We start from the raw sequence: 15,160 nt of genomic DNA, 5'->3' as shown, positions 1-15,160 counted from the left end.
CTTCAAGTGCAGTCGCAAAAACCATAAAGCGCTATGATGAAACTGGCTCTCATGAGGACCGCCACAGGAATGGAAGACACAGATTTACCTCTGCTGCAAAGGATAAGTTCATTAGAGTTACCAGCCTCAGAAATTGCAGCCCAAATAAATGATTCACATAGTTCAAGTCACAGACACATCTCAACATCAACTGTTCAGAGGGGACTGTGTGAATCAGGCATTCATGGTCAAATTGCTGCAAAGAAACCACTACTAAAGGACACCAATAATAAGAAGAGACTTGCTTGGGACAAGAAACATGAGAAATTGACATTAGACCCGTGAAAATGTGTCCATTGGTCTGGAGTCCAAATTAGAGATTTCTGGTTCCAACCGCCGTGTCTTTGTGAGACGCGGTGTGGGTGAACGGATGATCTCCACGTGTGTAGTTCCCACCGTAATGCATGGAGGAGGAGGTGTTATGTTGTGGGGGTGCTTTGCTGGTGACACTGTCTGTGATTTATTTAGAATTCAAATTACATTTAACCAGCATGGCTACTTCAGCATTCTGCAGCGATACACCATTCCATCTGGTTTTGGCTTAGTGGGACTATCATTTGTTTTTCAACAGGACAATGACCCAACACACCTCCAGGCTGTGTAAGGACTATTTTACCAAGAAGGAGAGTGATGGGGTGCTGCATCAGCTGACCTGGCCTCCACAATCCCCTGACCTCAACCCAATTGACATGGTTTGGGATGAGTTGGACCGCAGAGTGAAGGAAAAGCAGCCAACAAGTGCTCAGTTGGAAAAGCATTCCAGGTGAAGCTGGTTGAGAGAATGCCAAGGGTGTGCAAATCTGTCATCAAGGCAAACAGTGGCTATTTGAAGAATCTCAAATATAAAATATATGTTGATTTGTTTAACACTTTTTTGGTTACTACATCATTCCATATGTGTTATTTCATAGTTTTGATGTCTTCACTATTATTCTACAATGTAGAAAATAGTAAAAATAAAGAAAAACCCTAGAATGAGTAGGTGTGTCCAAACTTATGACTGGTTCTGTATATATAAAATAAAACAAGGTAAAATGCCCCACCAACATTAGACCAATCATGTTCTGTGTATATTTGGTGTAACGTTGGTGGAATATCCTTCTAACCCTAAGAAAACTGGACACAGGAATGTTCTTGCAACGTTCCAATGAATATACTTAAGTATCAAAAGTAAAAGTATAAATCATTTCAAATTCCAGATATTAAGCAAACCAGACAGGACCAGTTTCTTGTTTTTTATTTATTTACGGGTAGCCAGGGGCACACTCCAACACTCAGACATAATTTTCAAATGAAACGTGTGTTTAGTGAGTCCGCCAGCAGTAGGGATGACCAGGGATGTTCTCTTAATGTGTGTGAATGGAACATTTTCCTGTCCTGCTAAGCATTCAAAATGTAACGAGTACTTTTGGGTGTCAGGGAAAATGTATGGAGTAAAAAGTAAATTATTTTCTTTAGGAATGTAGTGAAGTAAAAGGTAAAGTAAGCAAAAATATAAATAGTAAAGTAAATTACAGCTACCCCAAAAAAGACTTAGGTAGTACTTTAAAGTATTTTAACTTTAGTACTTTACACCACTGTATCAAATTAATTTCTAAAGAGCCAAAAATAAATCTGATCATTCTTGATCCTATTTTGACAGGTAGCACATCAAAATGTCAATTATGCATTCCCTGAAAATGTTAGCTGAAATCGGTAACGTATTTCTTGAATCATACAGCTGTATTGTTATCGAGCAAAATGGGTCAATTTATTGTGATATTACTTTTTGCCCATATCACCCAGCAAATAAGAGCAGGCTTGGCCATTCTTATGACAGATTTATCTGGGGTGATCAGCTATACGGAACTGGTAACAAATGGCTAACAAATTACAGTAGAAGAGCGTGTGTCTTCAGGTGCTTCAGGGTTTGCTTAGTAGTTCTGTTCTCACAGTATCAACCTACATAATCCTATAACATTTCCTGGGTAGCCAAACATGAATTTGCACAAAGGGGTCAATTTCAATTTCCCACACCCCATTACAGTGTTTTGGTAATTTCTTGAATAGCTTACCAGGGGTCTTAAAATGGCTTCAAAGCGAGGGAGTGAAAAAGACGGAGAAAAAAACAGAAATCATCAAGAAATCATACTGTGAACCGCCCCTGTTCCTCAGTTTAGTGAATCCCCACTCCTGTAATCCACAGGAAATACAAGATGATTTCCATTTTTTTTAAGTGGCTGGTGAATGTAGGCCAAGCTGGTTCCACTGCATATGTCGGAGACAATACAATCAAATCCAATGCCAGCGAACTGTGTCTCCCTCTTTCTCTGTTGAAGATTTGTGGGTTTATATGGCACGTTCACCCATTTGTTTTGATAATACAAGTCAGACTTCCCCAAGCTTTTAATGGGATGGAAAGACATAAGTCAGGAAAACAAAATACAATTTAATACGACCAACAAAACTGCAGTCAGCAAAAATGGCCCGTTTCATTAGTGTCCGGGCCAAATGGGTCCTGTGGCTGTGTCAGAATGGAATAGGCCTAAGTCTTGTGGAAAGGTGTAATGAGGTACATAGCCAATTCTGACAGACCTGGAAATGACACAAACAAAATCATGTTTGACCGCAAATTCCATTCCCTAGGGGGAGCCTTTGTGGAAGTCTATGATTGTATTTTTTTGTGATTAGTGCGATCCCTGCGGGGATAACGAGTGGCTGCCAGTGTTTCTTGGCTGCAGTGGGTTAATGACAGAGCTCACTGCATGCCAGGGCCCCTTAGCTAAGGATCCGTGGTGAATTCACAGCCCTGGATCTGATATTGAGCTTTTTGGTTCCAAGCCAGACCATGCAAATGGCAGCACAATGCCATTAGCCCCCTGACATCGGGGACAGAAATAGCTGACAAACAGCTGTCTCAAAGACACACCCCATGGCAGCCGGACAGCACTCCCTCTCCTCGCTTCGTCTTTGATAAAAAGCAAAAAATAACAGGTTCAACTTATCAACGGTAAGCCGGACGAAAGACGTGAGGTACGTGCATGTACAGCGACACTGCACCATTAATTTGCATAATGGCTTCTCAAAATCTTGTTATAGTTTATTGTCTTGAGTATCCCTTTCCTTCCACATCCACTCTGCTACTATTTTCCTTGTCTCCCCTGAGTGTTCTCTGACCACATCTCCAAACCTGTCTTGGTCTCCAGATGACAGCATCTGGTTAATTGTAAATTGAGGACAATGCATGAAATCGTGGAGATGATAGATGTAAGACTAGATGAGGCAAGGTGAGGGGGGAATAGGATTACAAAGATAATCCCTAACATCCTTCGGTGAAATCAAATTATCACCTTCTCAATCTTGGTCTAGGGGTAACTTCGGGGAGAAATTAAATATATCTTTGAAGAGGGCTTGAACAACTCTGACAGTAACATGGACTGGCAAAATAAATCTCCATGTTGAAATTGTTGAACAGCTGTAACACCCTGGCTCTGGGACTCTATATGTTGAGCCAGGGTGTGTTCTTTCTGTTGTGTTTATTTCTATGTTGGCTAGAGTGACTCCCAATCAGAGGCAACGAGTGTCAGCTGTGGCTGGTTGTCTCTGATTGGGAGCCATATTTAAACTGTCTGTTTTCCCTTTGTGGTTGTGGGTTCTTGTTCCGTGTTGGTCTATGTTACCTAGGACGTTACGAGTCGTTTGTTGTTTTGGTTTACTGTCCGTGTTTATCGCTAATGATAAATAAACATGTTCGTTCATCACGCTGCGCCTTGGTCCTCCTCTCTTGACGACGATCGTGACAGAAGAACCCACCATACAAGGACCAAGCAGCGTGTCCAGGAGCAGGCAGACTGGACATGGGAGGAAGCGCCGGGAAAGGAGATGGAGAGGCTGGCGATGGCCCAGGTGGGCAAATCGTGGTCCTGGGAGGACATGCTCGGGGGCAAAGGGCCATGGGCTAGGATTAAGGCCCTGGCGAGAGAGGAGCAGCGGCGTCAGCAGTGTCATCGTCGGACGGACGAGAGGCAACCCCAAACATTTTTTAGGGGGGGGCACACGGCATGGGCGGCTGGGCAGCAGGAGGCTGCCACAGGGCGATTTGGAGAGGAGGCCACCGGGTTTTGGGGGCCAGAAGGCAGGTTGGCGGAGCCTGGATGGAGAGCAGAGCCAACTCCCCGTACTCAGGCATGGCAGCATGAGACTGGGCAGGTTCCGCGGTATGCGGAGCTGCGCACTGTGCCACGAGTGGTCCGGCATAGTCCGGTACGTCCTGTGCGAGCACCCCGCACGTGTTGTGCGAAGGTGGGCATGCAGCCAGGACGGAGTGTGCCGGCTCAGCGCTCGTGGCCTCCAGTGCCTCTCCTCAGTCCCGGATATCCTGCGTCAGTGTCACGTGCTGTTATGCCAGTACGGGTACACAGCCCTGTACGTCCTGTGCTGATGCCTCACACAGAGTGTGTGAAGGTAGGCATTCAGCCAGGACGGGTTGTGGCAGCTCTTCACTCCAGGTCTCCTATCCGTCTCCACAGCCCGGTCCGGCCTGTCCCTGCTCCACGCACCAAGCCTACGGTGTGCGTCGCCAGCCCGGTCCGGCGTGTCCCTGCTCCTCGCACCAAGCCTACGGTGTGCGTCGCCAGTCCGGTCCGGCCTGTCCCTGCTCCTCGCACCAAGCCTACGGTGTGCGTCGCCAGCCCGGTCCGGCCTGTCCCTGCTCCTCGCACCAAGCCTACGGTGTGCGTTGCCAGCCCGGTCCGGCCTGTCCCTGCTCATCGCACCAAGCCTACGGTGTGCGTCGCCAGTCCGGTCCGGCCTGTCCCTGCTCCTCGCACCAAGCCTACGGTGTGCGTCGCCAGCCCGGTCCGGCCTGTCCCTGCTCCTCGCACCAAGCCTACGGTGTGCGTCGCCAATCCGGTCCGGCCTGTCCCTGCTCCTCGCACCAAGCCTACGGTGTGCGTCGCCCAGCCCGGTCCGGCCTGTCCCTGCTCCTCGCACCAAGCCTATGGTGTGCGTCGCCAGCTCGGTCCGGCCTGTCCCTGCTCCTCGCACCAAGCCTACGGTGTGCGTCGCCAGTCCGGTCCGGCCTGTCCCTGCTCCACGCACCAGGCCAGGGGTGCGCATCGTCAGCCCGGTCCGGCCCGTTGCTGCTCCACGCACCAAGCCAGGGGTGCACATCGTCAGCCCGGTCCGGCCCGTTCCTACTCCACGCACCAAGCCAGGGGTGCGCATCGTCAGCCCGGTCCTGCCCGTTCCTACTCCATGCACCAAGCCAGGGGTGCGATCGTCAGCCCGGTCCGGCCCGTTCCTACTCCACGCACCAAGCCAGGGTGCGCATCGTCAGCCCGGTCCGGCCCGTTCCTACTCCACGCACCAAGCCAGGGGTGCGCGTCGTCAGTCCCGCACAACCCGTGCCTGGGTCACCGGTGCCTGGTAAGGTACCGGTCAACTGCTCCACTACGGAGCTGAAGCTAACCGCTCCTGCTAAGTCCAGTTCAGCTCCAGCCAGCGGGGCCAGACCGGACCAGGGGCGCTATGGGGGGTTTATTGGAGGGTGGTGGGCAAGACCGGAGCCAGAACCGCCGCCGAGGAGGAATGCCCACCCAGCCCTCCCCTGTTTTGCTCTAGTTGAGGCGCGGTCGCAGTCCGCGCCTTTAGGGGGGGGGTACTGTAACACCCTGGCTCTGGGACTCTATATGTTGAGCCAGGGTGTGTTCTTTCTGTTGTGTTTATTTCTATGTTGGCTAGAGTGACTCCCAATCAGAGGCAACGAGTGTCAGCTGTGGCTGGTTGTCTCTGATTGGGAGCCATATTTAAACTGTCTGTTTTCCCTTTGTGGTTGTGGGTTCTTGTTCCGTGTTGGTCTATGTTACCTAGGACGTTACGAGTCGTTTGGGTTTACTGTCCGTGTTTATCGCTAATGATAAATAAACATGTTCGTTCATCACGCTGCGCCTTGGTCCTCCTCTCTTGACGACGATCGTGACAACAGCAAATAGTTATATGCACCAACGAATTATTCTGCACTAACAAATTTGATGGCTAGTCTGTAAAGAAAATGGTTGTTACATTTAGCATTTTAAATGAAATGAAAATCAATGAAAATCAATAACACAATAATCAGAGAAAGATAAATTAATGTTTCCTGTGAGATGTCTTGTTGCCAACATTCATTATCGTCTTATAATGTGGGGCATTGGCAGATTCCTTGCTAAACTACCACAATATTCAAGGGTTACATTGCAATAATGAGGTCACTGGTTGACAGAGGCTGTTGTACAAGAAAAACATTACCAAAATGATTGTGTGCCGAGCCTTAAATTGAATATCAATCAAGCCAATAAAGCAGAAAATGTCAATTTTAAGACATAGCACAATGCAGAAACTGCACTATATTATGTAGTAGACACAAAGATCTTGGCTAGTTAGCATATGAAGGCTTACGTATGTGCTTAACCCAACCTAAAAAAAATGTGGCTAACGATTGCTGTTCAGCAAGTTGAGGATGATTATACCACCACATAGAGAGGTCACATGGCTGTGGGACTAGACTCATCTGTCCAGGAAGATAAGCAGCTCAGAAGACCCTCAGTACACCCCGTCGCCATAGTGACATTCACCGCTGGTCGCTAATCGCTAACCTCAGTATTTTCAGATTACAGGTAGGTGGGGATGGAACACAAAATGTCTAGTAATTCACTTCGTTTTGCAAATGTGCAAACATCAGACAGCCACACTGGTCATCTTTGTACATCCACATCTCCCCAGAGTCATTCGAAAACTTCTTTAGTGCTATATTTGAAATGAGGACGAGGGAGAAAACCCCCAGCTTGAATGGCATGCAGCAGCCGGTCTTGTTTTAAGTGAAGTTAAGTGAGCAGTGCGCCTCTGCTCTGGAATTTTGTGCGGATTTGATTCAGTCCAGTAACTTCGGATTTACAGTGATAAGGAGAGCAGCTACAATAGTTGACAACATGGAAGGGACAAGCACCATGGCTGAGGAAAGATTGTATCAAAGATTGTATCAGAGAGTTTGAGGCAAAGTGCTGGGTAGAGTTCCCCTCCACCTAATGATAGGTTTTTCTGCAATAAGTATGTGTTTATTTATACTCTTGCAGATTTATAGAGATTTATACAATGGGTTGGTCTAATCCTGAATGCTGATTGGTTAAAACCACATTCCAGACAGTGTCTATTCCACAAGTTACCACCGGATAAATCTAAGACGTTAAAATGCCTATTTAGTCTGTTCCATCTGACTGCACAATCCACTGTCTCATCAGCCCAGCCAAGCAATTTATAAACTTGATCTTCACAATAAAAAGCATCTAGACATTATCTCACATTTCTTTTAGACTAACATTTTGTTTTCAACAGCAGAGATTTATATAAACCTTGCAAATGTCGGAAAGACAGTAAAAAAAAGTATTTAGTCAGCCACCAATTGTGCAAGTTCTCCCACTTAAAAAGATGAGAGAGGCCTGTAATTTTCATCATAGGTACACGTCAACTATGACAGACAAATTGAGATATTTTTTTTCCAGAAAATCACATTGTAGGATTTTTTATGAATTTATTTACAAATTATGGTGGAAAATAAGTATTTGGTCACCTACAAACAAGCAAGATTTCTGGCTCTCACATACCTGTAACTTCTTCTTTAAGAGGCTCCTCTGTCCTCCACTCGTTACCTGTATTAATGGCACCTGTTTGAACTTGTTATCAGTATAAAAGACACCTGTCCACAACCTCAAACAGTCACACTCCAAATTCCACTATGGCCAAGACCAAAGAGCTGTCAAAGGACACCAGAAACAAAATTGTAGACCTGCACCAGGCTGGGAAGACTGAATCTGCAATAGGTAAGCAGCTTGGTTTGAAGAAATCAACTGTGGGAGCAATTATTCGGAAATGGAAGACATACAGTGGGGAAAAAAAGTATTTAGTCAGCCACCAATTGTGCAAGTTCTCCCACTTAAAAAGATGAGAGAGGCCTGTAATTTTCATCATAGGTACACGTCAACTATGACAGACAAAATGAGAATTTTATTCTCCAGAAAATCACATTGTAGGATTTTTAATTAATTAATTTGCAAATTATGGTGGAAAATAAGTATTTGGTCAATAGCAAAAGTTTCTCAATACTTTGTTATATACCCTTTGTTGGCAATGACACAGGTCAAACGTTTTCTGTAAGTCTTCACAAGGTTTTCACACACTGTTGCTGGTATTTTGGCCCATTCCTCCATGCAGATCTCCTCTAGAGCAGTGATGTATTGGGGCTGTCGCTGGGCAACACGGACTTTCAACTCCCTCCAAAGATTTTCTATGGGGTTGAGATTGGCTAGGCCACTCCAGGACCTTGAAATGCTTCTTACGAAGCCACTCCTTCGTTGCCCGGGCGGTGTGTTTGGGATCATTGTCATGCTGAAAGACCCAGCCACGTTTCATCTTCAATGCCCTTGCTGATGGAAGGAGGTTTTCACTCAAAATCTCACGATACATGGCCCCATTCATTCTTTCCTTTACACGGATCAGTCGTCCTGGTCCCTTTGCAGAAAAACAGCCCCAAAGCATGATGTTTCCACCCCCATGCTTCACAGTAGGTATGGTATTCTTTGGATGCAACTCAGCATTCTTTGTCCTCCAAACACAACGAGTTGAGTTTTTACCAAAAAAGTTATATTTTGGTTTCATCTGACCATATGACATTCTCCCAATCCTCTTCTGGATCATCCAAATGCACTCTAGCAAACTTCAGACGGGCCTGGACATGTACTGGCTTAAGCAGGGGGACACGTCTGTCACTGCAGGATTTGAGTCCCTGGCGGCGTAGTGTGTTACTGATGGTAGGCTTTGTTACTTTGGTCCCAGCTCTCTGCAGGTCATTCACTAGGTCCCCCCGTGTGGTTCTGGGATTTTTGCTCACCATTCTTGTGATCATTTTGACCCCACGGGGTGAGATCTTGCGTGGAGCCCCAGATCGAGGGAGATTATCAGTGGTCTTGTATGTCTTCCATTTCCTAATAATTGCTCCCACAGTTGATTTCTTCAAACCAAGCTGCTTACCTATTGCAGATTCAGTCTTCCCAGCCTGGTGCAGGTCTACAATTTTGTTTCTGGTGTCCTTTGACAGCTCTTTGGTCTTGGCCATAGTGGAGTTTGGAGTGTGACTGTTTGAGGTTGTGGACAGGTGTCTTTTATACTGATAACAAGTTCAAACAGGTGCCATTAATACAGGTAATGAGTGGAGGACAGAGGAGCCTCTTAAAGAAGAAGTTACAGGTCTGTGAGAGCCAGAAATCTTGCTTGTTTGTAGGTGACCAAATACTTATTTTCCACCATAATTTGCAAATAAATTCATTAAAAATCCTACAATGTGATTTTCTGGATTTTTTTTCTCTCAATTTGTCTGTCATAGTTGACGTGTACCTATGATGAAAATTACAGGCCTCTCTCATCTTTTTAAGTGGGAGAACTTGCACAATTGGTGGCTGACTAAATACTTTTTTTCCCCACTGTACAAGACCACTGATAATCTCCCTCGATCTGGGGCTCCACGCAAGATCTCACCCCGTGGGGTCAAAATGATCACAAGAACGGTGAGCAAAAATCCCAGAACCACACGGGGGGACCTAGTGAATGCCCTGCAGAGAGCTGGGACCAAAGTAACAAAGCCTACCATCAGTAACACACTACGCCGCCAGGGACTCAAATCCTGCAGTGCCAGACGTGTCCCCCTGCTTAAGCCAGTACATGTCCAGGCCCATCTGAAGTTTGCTAGAGTGCATTTGGATGATCAGAAGAGGATTGGGAGAATGTCATATGGTCAGATGAAACCAAAATAGAACTTTTTGGTAAAAACTCAACTCGTCGTGTTTGGAGGACAAAGAATGCTGATTGCATCCAAAGAACACCATACCTACTGTGAAGCATGGGGGTGGAAACATCATGCTTTGGGGCTGTTTTTCTGCAAAGGGACCAGGACGACTGATCCGTGTAAAGGAAAGAATGAATGGGGCCATGTATCGTGAGATTTTGAGTGAAAACCTCCTTCCATCAGCAAGGGCATTGAAGATGAAACGTGGCTGGGTCTTTCAGCATGACAATGATCCCAAACACACCTCCCGGGCAACGAAGGAGTGGCTTCGTAAGAAGCATTTCAAGGTCCTGGAGTGGCCTAGCCAGTCTCCAGATCTCAACCCCATAGAAAATCTTTGGAGGGAGTTGAAAGTCCGTGTTGCCCAGCGACAGCCCCAAAACATCACTGCTCTAGAGGAGATCTGCATGGAGGAATGGGCCAAAATACCAGCAACAGTGTGTGAAAACCTTGTGAAGACTTACAGAAAACGTTTGACCTGTGTCATTGCCAACAAAGAGTATATAAAAGTATTGAGAAACTTTTGTTATTGACCAAATACTTATTTTCCACCATAATTTGCAAATAAATTCATTAAAAATTCTACAATGTGATTTTCTGGATTTTTTTTCTCATTTTGTCTGTCATAGTTGACGTGTACCTATGATGAACATTACAGGCCTCTCTCATCTTTTTAAGTGGGAGAACTTGCACAATTGGTGGCTGACTAAATACTTTTTTTCCCCACTGTATATTGGCACGGGTGTTGTTAGACCCGAGACGAATTCGAGGGCCGGCAAACTGTGCCAATATATCCTCCAAACACTGGCTTCGAATTAGTAGAAGTATTTACTCCTGGTACCTTGTCATAAAGATATATACAGTGGGGTCTGAAATTAACACCCATGATAAAGATGAGCAATAATGACTGTATAAAATAAATAATTCAAATACTGAATTAATGCTCCAAAAGAATTGACAAATTATATTATTTTATACTAATATAATTGCTCAGAGAAAGAGATTTAGTTTAATAAGTAATACATTTTATTCTCAAAAAGCCAAGGGTCAAAATGATTGACACCCCTAAAGAGTCTTATAAATAAAGTATTACAAAGTTTGGTATTTGGTATTTCACAAATATTTGTGGCACAAATGTCACTGTCTTAAAAGTAATTTAAAAAACTAATTCCACCACAGAGCAGTCAACACAGACAATATGAACACATTTGTCCAACCATAACAAAATGGATGGCTAATGCAGAAAGAGATAATTGATAGATTCTGGCAGCACCATAACTTTCACAAATACGACAGGCAGCCATTGCGTCAGTCTTTTTCAACTAGCAGGTTTGGTTAGGTTTTTTTTATTTTTATTTTTTTATTTAACCTTTATTTAACTAGGCAAGTCAGTTAGGAACAAATTCTTATTTACAATGATGGCCTAGAGAATAGAGTGCAATAGAATGAGTGATACTCAATAAAATCTACTTCATTAAAAGGGGGATATTATTTTCAATGAAAACATTGAAAATAGTTGATTTAATGATTGAACATATAGATTTAACAGGCGATCAGTTCCTACAGTGAGCGCCAGGGAACCAATCAGGACAACACAAGGTTAGTGGTATTATTACTTACACATAAAAAAATACTTTGCTACAAAGTCTACTGTGTATAGTGTTAAATGTAACCCTGCCTTGCATAAAGCTTCCAGAATTCATAATTGCAGAAGAGCACTGTAATCAGATGAACTAATAGTTTTTATGACATAACATTAAAATACTTTTCTCTACTAAAACCTGTCTTTTTTATTTTTCAAAGTCCATTGCTTAACAGTGTATGTGTGTAAAGAGTGAAATTAATATTTTAAAATATATTGTAACCATTCTTTGCATAATGCTCAGCCCTGCTATAGTAGTTCACTAAACTACAGAGTATGTTGTCCATTGAAGTTGTTCTCTGGCTCTTTTGATATCCGATTCAGAATGAATAACAACAAGGTTTGTGGTAGTTTGAAAGGGTTTTTTCCACCTTAGGTCATGAGTGTTTCCAATTCACATGACCCGACAAGAAAAACCCCAGCCCTATTGTCATAGCACAGATGAAAAGGGAATATATCTATAATAATAATATTTTGTCATAGCCTATGAATATGACCCTGAGTTTTACCTGACCAGGTCATGAGATCAGGAAAAACTACAGCCCCCAGAAAAGACACATACAAAATTTGCCACACCACTTTTGAACCTGTGGCGCCACCTCTGTGTAGAATTGCAGGAAATTAACTTGAAAACAAAAAATTATCTCTGTCGTCAAGAGGGGGGCCACTAAAATGTTTTGCTGCAAGGTGGGAGGCCCCCCCAACCAAATCATGCTTAGGGCCCCCAAAAGGCCAGAGCTGGCCCTGCGTAATCAACAGGTGCAACCAATGGACTGGGTGGGGGGTGAATTTGACCATGTCAAGAGGACTTGCGGGCAGTGGGTTCTGAACAACAATGACACATTTAAAAAATATATATATATATTATTGTTTCGGGAAATTATCCCACCACCCAAAACAGCACTTTGGAGACTGGAAGGGCAAAGGAGCATGTGCTCTGCACAGGTAAAGCCCTATCTGTGCACATGCCTGCATAGGGGCTTCTTCCACCATAAGCACCTTAGTTCAACACCATTACACAACAACAATCATTTGGAGTTAATTTTAACTGATGTTAAGGACTATTGCTTCAGAATGAAGTGTCTGGTATATAGGCTAATCCTCTGGAATCCCTCTCAATGACAAATGTACATGACACGTAAATTACCATAGCCAACATTTAGAATGGTATCATTTAACCTGACATAAACCACTCTTCTTGTACTTTCAATTGGCAAAGCAACGTTGGACTCATAGTTAGCACAACTTTTTATAACCATGCACACGCAATGAGTGTAAGAATAATGAGAAAGTGTTTTACCTGAGAAAGACGTTTTCGCCTTGCCTGACAGTAATATTGTCCATCACTTTACTATCGGTTTGGGATTCATCTTGACTGTGGACAGGCAAACCTGCGGGGACAAGAAACAGCAGCCTGAAAGACAGAACTACCAGGCACTTCCAAGACACTGCAAAGTATCCACAAACATCCATCTTCGGTTTATAAATCCCACTGCTTGTCGAGACACAATGCTTCCGTTGTTTTAAAAGGCAAATGCGTATAACCGTCCTGTGGAGCGAGCGCGGGTTAGTTAATAGCCTACTGTTCATCTGTTAATCCAAATATGTTTTCCTGGTGCAGCATAACCTATGCAAGAGGGTAGCTATCCTTCCTGCGCAATCAAAAATATATCGGCAGCCTGTTCCATTCTGTTCTGCAGCTCGCATGGAAATGTTTACTTTTCCTTTCCAAATGGACCAGCTGCTTGTATTGATGATGACAGTGCGCAATTTCACGTTCAAGGAAAATTAACGGTTGCCGTTGTGGACAGCATGCAGAGCAACCCCAAAGCAGGTATTTCGGTTGAGATGACGTGATAAAACTTCAACCACTGGTGCCAAATGCGCAGAAAAGAGCACAAACAACAACACTCATGCGTGATTATCTCGTTTCAAACATATGCAGACTTTCTTGTGATTGGCCCTATAAAATATAGTTTTAGTGATCTCCACCATCCCTTCAGCACTGTACCGAGGTGCTCGGGGTTTGTTGCACATTACAACTAGGCAGGGATAGCAGCACTAATGTCCGAACGATTATCAGGTTAATTGAATCCATTATTTTCCCAATCTTTACAAGTATGCACCACCAATTTGAGTTTGTTGCTAAACCCCCTCACAGTAAGAGCTCTGGCAAGTGGAGGGAGAAAGGGAGAGAATGAGAGGGGACGGGCGGGGCGGGGCGGGGCGGGGGGTTGTCATGGTAGCAGGGACCTGGTGAATCGCTCTGTACAGGTGTGTGGGCATTACTGTTAATCAAATCAAATTGTCTTTGTCACATGCGCCAAATACAATCGGTGTAGACCTTACAGTGAAATGCTTACTTACAAGCGCTTAACCAACAAGTGTTAAGAAAGTATTTACTAAAATAACCTGAAGTTAAAAAAAGAAAAGAAAATAAAATAGAAAAATAACAAATAATTAAAGAGCAACAATAAAATAACAGTAATTTGACTATATACAAGGGGTACTGGTACAGAGTAAATGTGTGGGGACACAGGTTAACCGAGGTAATTGAGGTAATATGTAAATGTAGGTAGAGGTAAAGTGACTATGCATAGATAAAAAAAACAGAGTAGCAGCAGTGTCCCGTTGGTAAGATAGTCTTGATCGGAGCTCATCCAGTTTATTATCCAATGATTGCACGTTGGCTAATAGTACGGAAGGTAGAGGCGGGTTACCCACTCGCTGTCAGATTCTTACAAGGCACCCCGACCTACGTCCCCTATATCTCTGTCTCTTCTTCATGCGAATGACGAGGATTTGGGCCTTGTCCGGTGTCTGAAGTAAATCCTTTGCGTCCGACTCGTTAAAGAAAAAATCTTTGTCCAGTACGAGGTGAGAAATCGCTGTTCTGATATCCAGAAGCCCTTTTCGGTCATAAGAGATGGTGGTAGAAACATTATGTACAAAATAAGTTACAAATAACGCAAAAAAACACACACAATATCACAATTGGTTAGGAGCCCGTAAAATGGCAGCCATCTCCTCCGGCGCCATTATTATCAAGGATTCAATTGTAAACATGGATAAACTGTGTGTGTTTTGATACAGATGCTATAGACTAGGCCTACAGATAGCCTAGTAGCCGATATTGTCCAAACCTTGAACCGGGGAAATTGAAGTGAAATTGCTGGGTATGACTCAACTGTTTTGGTGGTGTGGATAAAGGCATGCAGACTAAATATACCGCCCATGACTCATAGCATGCATTTTCACACCCCTGGCTATTACATTTGTGTCAATCATCTAATAGCAGTGGAATTATTTTTTATTTATTTTGTACCCCTTTTTTTCCCCAATTGGTAGTTAAAGTCTTGTCCCATCGCTGCAACTCCCGTACGGACTCGGGAGAGGCGAAGGTCGAGAGCAATGCTTCCTCCGAAACACGACCCTGCAAAGCCGCACTGCTTCTTGACACACTGCTCGCTTAACCCGGAAGCCAGCAGCACCAATGTGTCGGAAGAAATGCCGTACAACTGGCGACCGTGTAGGCGTGCATTCGCCCGGCCCACCACAGGAGTCGCTAGAGCGCGATGGGACAAGGACATCCCGGCTGGCCAAACCCTCCCCTAACCCAGACGACA

The 15,160-nt window shown here is 44.4% G+C and overlaps 1 protein-coding gene across 2 annotated transcripts in view; it reads right to left on the bottom strand.

The window, feature by feature from the left end:
• The window catches only part of LOC121573950 (opioid-binding protein/cell adhesion molecule-like), a 196,067-nt gene extending 182,429 nt beyond the window's left edge, over positions 1–13,638 (bottom strand). The window contains exon 1 of one of the 2 annotated variants that reach the window (XM_041886368.2): positions 12,835–13,638. In XM_041886368.2, coding sequence (XP_041742302.1) covers positions 12,835–13,124 — 290 coding nt within the window. In that variant the 5' untranslated portion in view covers positions 13,125–13,638. The remainder of the gene's footprint in view (positions 1–12,834) is intronic. The other variant, XM_041886367.2, reaches the window with a different exon arrangement.
• Positions 13,639–15,160: the final 1,522 nt, after the last annotated feature.

Source organism: Coregonus clupeaformis, unplaced genomic scaffold (assembly GCF_020615455.1).
Source record: "Coregonus clupeaformis isolate EN_2021a unplaced genomic scaffold, ASM2061545v1 scaf0016, whole genome shotgun sequence".
In the NCBI taxonomy this organism is placed as follows: Eukaryota; Metazoa; Chordata; class Actinopteri; order Salmoniformes; family Salmonidae; genus Coregonus; species Coregonus clupeaformis.
This window is presented reverse-complemented; position numbering and strand designations above follow the sequence as displayed.